This window comes from Bos mutus, chromosome 19, assembly GCF_027580195.1.
Source record: "Bos mutus isolate GX-2022 chromosome 19, NWIPB_WYAK_1.1, whole genome shotgun sequence".
Lineage (NCBI taxonomy): Eukaryota > Metazoa > Chordata > Mammalia > Artiodactyla > Bovidae > Bos > Bos mutus.
In genome coordinates this window covers 51,993,860-52,007,024 of record NC_091635.1, presented here as the reverse complement: position 1 = coordinate 52,007,024, position 13,165 = coordinate 51,993,860, and the positions used below count along the sequence as shown (strand labels likewise).

General features: G+C 35.9%; 1 protein-coding gene across 1 annotated transcript in view; it reads right to left on the bottom strand.

Annotated features, from left to right (window-relative positions):
• SKA2 (spindle and kinetochore associated complex subunit 2) overlaps positions 1-13,165 on the bottom strand; it is a 30,952-nt gene that overhangs the window by 9,012 nt on the left and 8,775 nt on the right. Inside the window, 1 exon segment of the mRNA XM_070390587.1 lies at positions 4,768-4,854. Within this exon segment, the coding sequence (XP_070246688.1) occupies positions 4,768-4,854 (87 nt within the window).

The window sequence follows — 13,165 nt, the reverse complement described above, 5'->3', positions numbered from 1 at the left end:
AGAGGTAGGAAAAGGACAGAAAAGCAATATTATTAAAGAAAAGTTAAGAAAACTTAGTAGTACGTTTGATAGGGGCAAAGAAATAATAGATGACACCAAATGTGTAGTCTGGAAAATTGTGTGTATGAGGTAACTAGAGTAGTAAAGTTCACAGAGACAGAAGGTAGAATGGTTGTTGCCAGGGGTTGGGAAGAGGGGGAAATGGGGAGTTATTATTTAATGTATGCAGTTTCAGTTTGGAAAGACGAAATCAAGTTCTGGAGATGGATGGTAGTGATAGCTGCACAATGATATAAATGTACTAAAACCACGGAACTGCACACTTTGAAATGGAAAAAATGATGAATTTTCTCTTACGTATTTTACAACTTTTTTAAAAAACCCAAAAAACTGACAATGTATAATAGTACAACTGCTTTGGAAAACAATGTAGTAGTTCCTCAAAATATTAAATATAGGGTTACCATGTGCCCAGGAATTCCACTCTTAGGCATATACCCAAGTGAAATGAAATCAAACGTCCATACAAAAACTTGTACATGAATGCTTATGGGAATATGATCATAATAGCCAAAAGGAAACAACCAAACTATTAACTGATCAAATAAATAAGAAAATGTGGTATGGCCATACAATGAAATATTATTCAGCAGCAAAAAGAAATGAAGTACTGATTCATGCTACAACCAGGATGAGCCTTTAAACATGTTAAGTGATATCCAGAAAAGATGAAAACTCCAATTTGAAAAGATACATGCACCCCAATGTTCACAGCAGCACTATTTACAATAGTCAAGACGTGAAAGCAACTTAAATGTCCATCAGTAGATGAATCGATAAAGAAGATGTGGTATACAATGGAGAAAAGACAGTCTCTTCAGCAAGTGGTGTTGGGAAAGCTGGACAGCTGCATGTAAATCAATGAACTTAGAACACTCCCTCACACCATACACAAAAATAAACTCAACATGGCTTAAAGACTTAAATATAAGACACGACACCATAAAACTCCTAGAAGAGAATAGAGGCAAGCCATTCTCTGACATAAAATCATACCACTGTTTCCTTAGGTCAGTCTCCCAAGTCAGTGGAAATAAAAGCAAAAATAAACAAATGGTACCTACTCAAACTTATTAGCTTTTGTACAGCAAAGGAAATCATAAACAAAACAAAAAGACATTCTATAGAATGGGAGAAAATATTTGCAAACAATAGGACCAACAAGGGCTTAATTGTTGCCAAAATACATAAACAACTCATACAACTCAATATCAAACAAAACCCAGTCAGAAAATAGGCAGAAGACTGAAATAGACATTTCTGCAAAGAAGACATACAGATGGCCAAGAGGCACATGAAAAGATGCTCCACATCACTAATTATTAGAGAAATGCAAATAAAAACTACAACGAGGTATCACCTCACACTGGTCAGAAAGGCCATCATTAAAAAGTCTATAAATAATAAATGCTGGAGAGGATGTGGAGAGAAAAGATCCTCCTACGCTGTTGGTAGGAATGTAAATTGGTGTAGCCACTATGGAGAACAGTATGGAAGTTCCTCAAAGAACTAAAAATAGTTACTATATAATCCAGCAATCCCACTCCTAGGTGTATATCTGGAGAAAACTCCAATTTGAAAAGATAAATGCACCCCAATATTCACTGACTATTTACAATAGCTAAGACATAAAAGCAACCTAAATGTCCATCCACAGATGAATGCATAAAGATGTGGTATATGTATACAATGGACTACCACTCATCTATAAAACAGAATGAAATATTCCATCTGCAGCAGCATGGATGCATCTGTAGATTTTCACACTAAGTGAAGTCAGAAAGAGAAAGACAAACATCATACAATATCACTTACATGTGGAACTATACTCGATAACTTCCAAATAAATGAAGTTATTTACAAAACAGAAACAGACCCACAGATGTGGAAAATCAGTTTATGCTTACCAAAGGTGAAATGGGGTGAGAGAGGGATAAACTGGGAATCTGGGATTAACAGATACATACTATTATGTATGTATTATGTATTCAACAGTACGTGAACCGTGAACTTCCAGATGTTCAAGCTAGATTTAGAAAAGGCAGAGGAATCAGATATCAAATCCGTTGGATCATCGAAAAAGCAAGAGAGTTCAAGGAAAACATCTACTTCTGCTTTATTGACTATGCCAAAGCCTTTGACTGTGTGGATCACAACAAACTATGCAAAATTTTTACAGAGACGGGAATACCAGACCACCTTACCTGCCTCCTGAGAAATCTGTATGCAGGTCAAGAAGCAACAGTTAGAACCAGACATGGAACAGACTGGTTCCAAATTGGAAAAGGAGTACTTCATGGCTGTATATTGTCACTCTGTTTATTTAACTTATATGCAGAGTACATCATGAGAAACGCTGGGCTGGATGAAGCACAAGCTGGAATCAAGACTGCCGGGAGAAATATCAATAACCTCAGATATGCAGATGACACCACCCTTATGGCGGAAAGTGAAGAACTAAAGAGCCTCTTGATGATAGTGAAAGAGAAGAGTGAAAAAGTTGGCTTAAAACATTCAAAAAACTAAGATCATGGCATCCGGTCCCATCACTTCATGGCAAATAGATGGGGAAACAATGGAAACAGTAAAAGACTTTATTTTCTTGGGCTCCAGAATCACTGCAGATGGTGACTGCAACCACAAAATTAAAAGACGCTTGCTCCTTGAAAGAAAAGCTATCACCAACCTAGACAGCATATTAAATAGCAGAGACATCACTTTGCTGACAAAGGTCCGTCTAGTCAAAGCTATGGTTTTTCCAGTAGTCATGTGAGAGTTGGACTATAAAGAAAGCTGAACACCAAAGAATTGATGTTTTTGAACTGTGGCATTGGAGAAGACTCTTGAGAGTCCCTTGGACTGCAAGATCAAACCAGTCAATCTTTAAGGAAATCAGTCCTGAATATTCATTCAAAGGACTGATTAATGCTCAAGCTGAAACTCCAGTACTGTGATCACCTGATGTGAAGAACTGACTCACTGGATAAGACCCTGATGCTGGAAAAGACAGAAGGCAGGAGGAGGAAAAGGGGACGACAGAAGATGAGGTGGTTGGATGGTATCACTGACTCTCTATGGACATGAGTTTGAGCTAGGTCCAGGAGCTGGTGATGGACAGGGAAGCCTGGCATGCTGCAGTCCACGGGGTCACAAAGAGTCGGACATGACTGAGTGACTGAACTCACTGACTGACTTATGTATAAAATAGATAAACAACAGGATCAACTGTATAGCACAGGGAACTATACTCAATATCTTGTAATAACCTATAATGGAAAAGAATTTGAAATATATATATACACACAGACACATATTTTTGTGTGTATAACTGAATCACTTTGCTCTCTACCTGAAAAACTGTAAATCAAATATATTTCAATTTTTAAATAAAATGCTAAACCAGATATAAAAGGCCACATATTGTGTGATTCTGTTTATATGAAATGTTCAGACAGCAAATCTGTAGGACAGGAAGTAGATTAGTAGTTGCTAGAAGCTGGCCAGGGGAGGGGGAAGTGGTTGTTAATGGGGAGAAACAGCTAATAGGTATGGGTTTCTTTCTGAGGTTATGAAAATACTCAAATATTTATTGTGATGATGGCCATACAATATACTAAACTGCTAAAAATTACAATAAACTAAACATACTAAAAACCACTAAATTATCTACTTTAAAAGAGTGAATTCTTTGGTATGTGAATTATAGCTCAGTAAAGCTGTTTTTTGAAAAAAAAGTTGTAGAAGAATAAAACAACTGGAAATGTGATAAAAATGAGAGATAGAAGGTGGGAGAAAAGTGGAAGCCCCAAACGAAATGTCTTCCAGATAGTACTTGAAATACACTGACTCAGATGAGTGCTTTGGCTAATTACCTGGGGTACCACTTGACCAGAATGGGTTGATTTTCTTCAGTAAGAGAGAAAAGAGGGAAGGACAAAGTCAAGTCAATTAAGGAGGTAGAATAGTTAAAACTATACTATAGAATCCTGGCATTCCATTATTTCATGTAAGCAGTAAAAACTGAACATTCACAGTGCTTTCCCAATTTTATTTAAAATTTTATTTTAATTTGAACGTTTACACAATTCCCCCGAAATTTCAATTGTATAATTTTTTTTAAGAAACAGTAAAGTACAATATTTCTTATCTGCTACCAAGTGCTATAAGAGAAAAAAAGAGTACCATAAAGTGATAAATTAATGTTTTACATGCTAAATTAATGTTAACAGACAAGGCTTAAAAATTTCTTTATCTCTATAGGCATGTGTACATATAGTTATAACTTTATGACTTATAAACAGTATTTCTAGTCAATCTAAACTTAGAATAAGTATATAATTTTATACAAACAGTCTATGTATCATCATCTTCCTCAGAGAATATCATGACAGCTAGGATTTCTCCCCTCTTAGTTAACCACTGCCCTAAAAGTATCTATATTCTTTCACAATTTCAGAGGCTTCCACAGTTGTTTACACATTTAGACTCAATAATTCTTGTTTACAGTTTAAAAATAAAAGAGGAGCCACAAATTTCCTTTACTATGAGTATAATCTCTCCAATATTCTGTGACCTAACTTCCAACACAAAAGGATTCTATGAATGTAATCCTTAATAATGTAAATGTTATACTCTACTATTAGAAATACTACCAGAAAATCTTTTAATAAAATATTCTGTTAAAAAGATATTTCTTTTGCAGATTACCTTGCCTGCTGAATCAGGATAATTAGTCTTGATTTCATATTCCAGCCTGTACTGAATGTAGTCCAGATCAGAGTCAGCTTTCTGGAACTAGAGATCAGCACAGATCATTAGTTCACAAACCAAAAGACGTTTCACAAAACATGATACTATAGCTGTTCTTTCTTTTCTCTTTATATTTTTAATATTATATATACTAATTTTGAAAATAGGAAAATAGGAAAGTATATTAAACTTCCATCATCTAGAATACACATGCTCTACTAAGAATTAACAATGGCTTCAGGAATTACCACCACACTCATCAATTAGGCAGTTTTTCTACCTCTGGAAGGATATGTGGTTTCAAGTTAAAGCACAGAACAAATTTATTTTTAGGGATACTCAGGCTGTTAACACAATTTACAGCCCTATTAACCAAAGAACTATAAATACGTGCCACACAGGCCAGAACTAGAAGGCTTAAAGAGCCATAAATTACACAAGAAAAGCTACATACAATATAATAATGGCGCAGCAGGCCAAGTAAGCACAATTTATTTAACCTGGGTCCTAGCGTGGAACCTTTATCTGCAGTAAACTTCTAAGGGAGAAAAAGGGGGAAAACTGCCATAGGCTGTAAAATACATGTGTGTTCATATGGAAAAGTTGGGAAGCATATATATTATTATTAAAAGTGGTTTATCTCTGAATGTGACATAATCTACAAATTATTCTTAATTTGGGAGAATTCTACATCTTTTACAAGATCTTAAAGCATGTACTGCCTTGAATTTATCAGGGAAACCACCATGGTCCTTTGAGTTTACTCTGAAAGGTAAAACGTGATTTCCTCAGGGAAGGTCTCTCATTCCTAGCCCACAGCTGAGGAGACTGCTTTAGGGACACAGTTCAGACCTGTCTGTCAACTTAAGCTCTGGACTAAAGATTGATTCTTGAAAATGTAAAGCCTTAATGGGAAGGGTAAAACCAACAAAAAGTAGTTCTTAGATCTAATGAGAAGCGCTATACAGATATTTTTATTATACAAAAAGTAAACCAAGGGTTCTACTTTGGAATGTAGAATAAGAAAAAAAGGTTCTCAGAAGTTAAAATGCTTCTAAAGTCAGAAGTTGTCATTATTGAACAAAGTTCAGAAAGAGATAAACTAAATCTTCCATCACTAATAATTTCTCATCATTGGCCTAAATTTGATCAGAAAACTTCAATTAATAACATTCAATTTTTACAACCAAAAACTTTTAGAGTAGAAATAGAAGGGAAAAAAGTCAGTTTTTGTTTTAAAAAAATTTCCCAGGAATCAGTCTGATTTGCATCTCTAACATCAAGGAGTTGCTGAATCAGAAAAACAAATGTATTAGTTCTTTGCTGCTGCTGCTGCTGCTAAATCACATCAGTTGTGTCCGACTGTGCGACCCCATAGACGGAAGCCCACCAGACTCCTCTGTCCCTGGGATTCTCCAGGCAAGAATACTGGAGTGGGTTGCCATTTCCTTCTCCAGTTCTTTGTCTAAAAAGTATTTAAAATGTTTTCCAAAAGTGGAGGCATTTCATTTGTCTTATATACTTGTTACATTAGCTGCCATGATTAAATCTATCAATAATTAGACTTCTTTAAGCATACTATTACTATATATGTATTAATATATGTATATATGTAAAGAAATTCCTGTTGGTATAATTTCCCATATTAAAATATGCTCAAGAATTAACTTTTCCTTCACATGTGGATGGAGAGTAGGGAGAGGAAGTGGGAGGAAGACAAATCAATTAAGCAAAGGCTCTAAGCACTGAAGACCTGATTTAATTGCTGGAATAGACCATAATTCTGTAGCTTTATGTGTAATTTGAGGTCTTATACAACATTCTAAAGCATAACTTTAAATAAAAGATTTTAAAACTAATGTTTTAAACTAACCTAATAGTTACTACAAAATTCTTAGGATTATGGGATTCGTTACTCCATCCAGGGCTACCTTAAAATAGAATCTCTATTCTAGGAGCCCTTAACCTGATATTCTTAAGCCTATATGTTTTTAAACTTGATAGTTTAGCTCTGCTTAAATTTAACTGGCATAATCCCATAGTCCATTTTACAAAGTCTTCTCCTCAAGACAGTGGTTTCAGCTATGGCTTCATATAATGCCTGGAGGTCCACAAGGTACTAAAAACCACCGAATAGTACCTTAAAGAAGTGTTCCTTCTTTTAAGTAATATATATTTTAAAAAGATACCAAAGAGTATGCTTCCAATCAACAGCATGATGGAGTCAGCTAAATTTTTAGGAATTCTTGTAAGCCCATTGTTAAACAAGAGCATCACTAAAAATTAAATTATTAAATGTACAATTAGATTATTGAAAAAAAAATACATACACAAAACCCCAAATTTCCTAGTTTTACTAATTTTACTCATCTATGCTCTTGAGCCCTATCATATCTATACAGTAGGAATATATCCCATGCTACTACTGCATGTCTTTCCAGCTCCATTTTCTGTGACATCCTGCTGGTAACCTGAAATCAGATAGGGTGGAAAAATACACAACAGGAAAGCTGGCAAATGCTAAAATTCAGGACTTCCCACTTTCACACAACTGCTGCATTTATATGTACATCACTGCTTCCAAAAAGTCTTTAAAATTTTCTTCCATTTCCCCTTTAAGTAATATGCCCATACTTTTATTTGGAAAATATTTCAGAGAACAAACAGAATTTTAAACAGATTTTTAAAGACAGGGGGTGCAGGGAATAGGGGGTCATTGTTTAACATATGCAGAGTTTGTTTAGCAATGATGAAGCTCTGGAGATGGGCGGTGGCGATGGTTGCACAATGAGAATGTACATAGGCTGCTGAGTTCTATTTTGAGTCCACATTTTAAGTGGTTAAAATGGTAAATTTTATGTTATATGTATTTAACCACAATTTAAAACCTTTTGTTTTGGTTTTTGGTCGCGCCTTATGGCATGTAGATGTGGGGTCTTCCTAGACCAGGGATAGAACCAGTGCTGCCTGCAGTGGCAGCGTGGACCTTCACCACTGGACTGCCAGCTAAGTCCAAAACCTCTTTTTAAAATATAGGAGAAACAACGGTTTGAGAGTAGAATGTTACCCTCCTTGAAGAACTGAAGAGAATATTTTGTGATAATACCTAGGGGAAGTATTTACTTATTAGCAAGTCAGTGGACTATTGCTTGTGAAGTGAAAGTCGCTCAGTCGTGTCCTACTCTTTGCAATCCCATACAGTCCATGGAATTCTCTAGGCCAGTATACTGGAGTGGGTAGCCTTTCCCTTCTCCAGGGGATCTTCCCAACCCAGGGATCAAACCCAGGTCTCCTGCATTGCAGGCAGATTTTTTACCAGCTAAGCCACAACGAAAGCCCAGGCTATAGATTAAACAGGGACAAAAAAGGAAAAAGGATGTCAATGCAATGTTGAGAAACAGAGAAACAGTGAAGATTCTCTCATCTGAACCCTTCATTTTATAAACGAAGAAGACAGTCTAAGTGACTTCCCTCTACTTCTATTTTCATTACTCTTGTTTTTATGTAGTTAGACCAAAGTTATACATGACATCAAAGCCAAAGAGAATCACACAGATGGGGGTAAAACCAACATTAAATGGAAAGTTGTTTTTTTGTTTGTTTTAAATCTGCACTTAGTCCATTAAAAAATTCTCTCTGAATACAACCTGCTAGTACGGTACTGAAAAAAAGAAAATAAGAGGATTGAGATACGTGGCAGAAATTCTAGCCCTGGTCTCACTAACAGTTATGTGGCCTCCAGTATCTTCTGTCTCTCTGAGTCTCTCCTATTAAATGAGTTGGAAATCTACTCCCTTCCAACAATAAAATTCTATTATTTCATTATACTACAATAAAACAAGGTTTAATTTATCAAAATGTTAAAATTAAGAAAAGTGTTTCTTCTAATATATAAAAATTTGACATTTGAGTTTCAGATTTTAATGTCTGTATTAAAAACTAGCTTCTACTATTTTATTCCTAAACGAAAATGACTGTTGCTTCCGTTTCAGCTACATTGTTTCTGCAACATGCCCATTGTTCTTCCCAAACACCAAAACCCTATAAGCAATATTGCACTACTCAGAGCTATTTACACAGCAGAGACAATATCGATAGGGTTCTAGGATCTGGTAATAAACAGGGAAATTTTCAGTTACACTGTAGGAAATTTACTAACCAATTATGACAGCCTCCAAAACTCATTAGTGTCTCATTAATAGAACAAAATGATATTGCTGAACTTCATTCACAACCCTCCTCAGTTATAGATTAGCTTCTGGGAAGCCTTGAAAAACAGTGTAGTTGCTATTTAATTAGTTTTAGCTATCTGTCTTATTTTTAGACATATTAGAATATTTAAAATAAAACGTGAAATTTTTTTTAAAGCCCAAGACATTCATATTTCATATTCACAGTTTTCCTCTAACTCAGTAATAAAAATAAATGGGAAAAGTTTTATATTAATCCCAAAAGTGATAAATAAAAATAGGCAATTTAGCTAGGAAAAGTCCATGGAAATCAATGTTCAAGTCCCAAAGACAACCAAATTACATCCTGACAATTGGATATCCTTGGAAACAGACTGTGGTTGTACAGAAGAAACCATACGAATAAGTAAAAGAACAATTTAGGAAATAATTTAGAGTTTTAAAGAGCATGCCCCGTATTTCACAAGTATATAACATTCTGTAGTACTGGTTTTTATATCCAGCTTAAAGCTTTAGATAAAAGGCACACTATATTACATACCACTAAAATATTTCACAGCAGGATACAACTGCAGTACAGTTTAAAAAATATTTCCTCTTTACAAGCAACCCACAGATTCCCACTGCCACAATAATGCTCCCTTTCAGAAGGACCAGCTCCAAACACATCCTCTTGTGAGAAAGCCTGTCTCAACAGTATCAAAACACAGGAAAACGAAGGTTCTTGCCTTCGTTGGTAAGAGGAGTTGGTAGAGGTATATTCTGGACTCAGTAGCTGAGCTTAGAAATACATTTTCCTCAGACACGTTTTAAGGGAGAATTAGCTATTTTAATACTCCTAGATCCAGGTTAGCTGTATTATCAACCAAAGAATCTACTTAAAGCATGCCTTTCCTTACATTCTCCTCTCTCCAATAAATTTAGAAACACCTTTATCTACTTTCATTTTTCTTTTCATGGTTAAGGCTTCTCGTTTCATGTCTTATATTACAATCATTTGTTTGCATGGTAGTATCCCCATTTTGATTTCAAGTCTCTTGCTGACAAGACCCATGTCTTTCCACTTTTATATCCCAAGTTTTTAACATACAGACTAATGTTCAATGACAAAAGGGAACAGATTAAAGTTCACTCACTTGAAAGAATAGCCTGGGAATCCAACCACCCTCTAAAGCCTGTTTTAAGAAGAAACATTTCAAGCTCTTAGCAAGTTGAGGGCCACTTCTAATGTCTACATAATCACAATTGTTTTGTTGTATATTTCTGCTAGAGAGCTATTATCCAGTCTCTTCCAGACAGAACAAACACATGTCTATGCTTGTCTGAAACAGAGAAGCAGCAATAGCAATATGCACAAGCACCCAGTTACAGACATGTTGTTTCAGGCAAATAACAATATCAAGGCAGAAGAAAGAGTGAAGTTTCAGGCGCATCAGTTCCTATTCTGCAGGTTTTTATGGGACAATTATGAGGGTAGTACACATAAGGCTGATTTTATCAGTTAAAGTATTCTATTGAATTTTTTTTAAGTTTTCAGAATCTTAGGTTATTTATGTTAACTGTACTATGGACATATACTGGACTACAAGGAACAGATTTTCATAATATATAGAATGAACCTGGTTTAGAAAAAACAGTTAAAAATACACCTACAACAGAAGCTAGAATATACAACAGTCTTTTTCTTAAATTATTTATTGTTTGGCTGTGGTGGGTCTTTTGTTGCTGTACTCGGACTTTCTCTAGTTGAGGCAAGTGGGGACTACCCTTCCTTGCAGGGTGCTGGCTTCTCATTGCGGTGGCTTCTCTTGCTGCAGAGCCCAGGCTCTAGGCACACAGGCTTCGGTAGTTGTAGCACGTGGGCTCACAAGTTGTGGCACACGGGCTTAGCTGCTCCTCGGCATGCGGAATCTTCCCAGACCAGGGCTCAAACCCGAGTCCCCTGTGGATTCTTAAACCACAGGATCACCAAGGAAGCCCCTACAACACAGTCTTAATTGTCATGGAATTGTTGGGTCTTTCTCTCCTTTTGCATATCTGTCTTCTAATTAAATTACAATGAATATGTATTACATGTATAATAACTATTTTTTTAAGTGTAACTATTAGCTCAGTGGTAAAGAATCCGCCTGCCATGGCAGAAGCCATAGGGTTGGATCCCTGGATTAGGAAGATCTCCGGGAGAAGACAGTGGCAACCCACTCCAGTATTCTTGCCTGGAGAATCCCGTGGACAGAGGAGCCTGGCTTAGAGTCCTTGCAGACACAAAGAGTTGGACACGATGGAGTGACTAAACACGCACGCACTCACATTCTGCATACTGTCACTCTTCACTTAAAGATCATTAGTTTCTCAATGCCTGTGAAATTACTTTCAACTCTTAGTATGATTCTTCACAAAAAATTAACATTCTCTCCATATGTACATGTATAACTGATTCACTTTGCTGTACAGGGGAAACTAACGCAACACTGTAAATCAATAAATACTCCAATAAAATTTTTAAAAATTTAAATTTTCTCACTGAAACTTCGTATTTTACACCGCAGCCACACTGAATTTCACTGCTTTTTTTTTTTTTTTGGTTAATTTATGTTTTTCAATCACTTTATGTTGTTTTACTTTGGCTGCTCTGGGTCTGCCTTGTGGAACAAGGGTTCTAGAGCTTGGGAGCTTCTCTGGTTGCTGTGGGCAGAATGCCTTAGTTGTCCTGCAGCTTGTAGGATCTCAGTTCCCTGACCAGGGATGGAACCTGCATCTCCTGCATTGGAAGGCAGATTCTTAACCACTGGTCTACCTGGAAGTTGCCTTACTGTTATTTTTAAAAATCATTACTCTCTAGCAGCACCTGGTAAATAGCACGCTCTTCAGTTCAGTTCAGTTGCTCAGTCATGTCTGACTCTTTGCGACCCCATGGACTGCAGCACACCAGGCTTCCCTCTCCATCACCAATTCCTGGAGCTTACTCAAACTCATGTCCATCGAGTCGGTGATGTCTTAAATACATATTTATATGTAATATATAGAGAATAATATTGTGTAATGGGGCATAATATTGTTTTATATGTATATATCAAATATTCATGATATACTGTCTTCAGAGTATAAAGTCAGAATGTCATCAAATATGACAAAACAGGTACATTGCTAAATTGCAGACCACAATTAGAATAATGTAAATACCTACAGCAAAAACTTAGTATAATCTTGAGGGAATACATCTTTGGTAGCAATTTTTACACAATCTGTATAAAAGGATGCAAGATTAATGATGTCTCATCATTTAATGTCAAATCATTTGAACCTCTGAATAGCAGATATCCCGTGATCTTATTGGGGCAAGGTTCTATAAATCCCCACTTGATATTTGGCAATTTTATGGATCTGTCTACATTATTCTGGTGAGATGAAGCTCCTTGAAGGATCCATAGCCTAAGAAAAATAAATGAATAACTGTCACTGTAAAAATGTAGCTTGTCTTAGTGTCAACGATAAGGCAACAAAGTAGATTGCCAACTAAACGGAACCTGTGAACTCCTAAAGATTGGGGCCGAGGGGCTGAGTGCAGTATGTATGTTAAGTTCCAAGAGATAATCTGCTTTTTTTTTTTTTTAAAAAAAAAAGTGATTGCTTTTGAGATCCAAATGCTAAGCATATTGCCTGAACACATAAAAAGCAAGATAACTATCCCTTCCTTTTCTTTTTAACTTTGATTTACAAACTCTTCTTGAAAACTTTTATCGTTAAGTATAGCTGATTTACAATGTTATGGTAGTTTCAGGTATACAGCAAAGTGAATCAGTTATACATATATTCACTTTATTTTTAGATTATTTTCCCATCTAGGCCATTACAAAGTATTGAGTTCCCCCTGCTATACAGCAAATTCTTATTAGTTATCTATTCTATATATTATAGTGTGTATATGACAATCCCAATCTCTCAATTTATCGCTTCCCTCTACCCTATCCCCTGGTAACCGTAAGTTTGTCATCTATATCTGTGACGACTTCTAATAAATTGTAGTCGTAAATTGTCCCTTCCCCAGGGAATAAAACAAAGGTTAAATCTGGATTTCTGAAAGTTTTCATAACAAATATGCTTTTATATAAGAGAGGAATCTCTTTTGAAGTTATCTTCTACCTCCTCCCACTCACCCAATACAA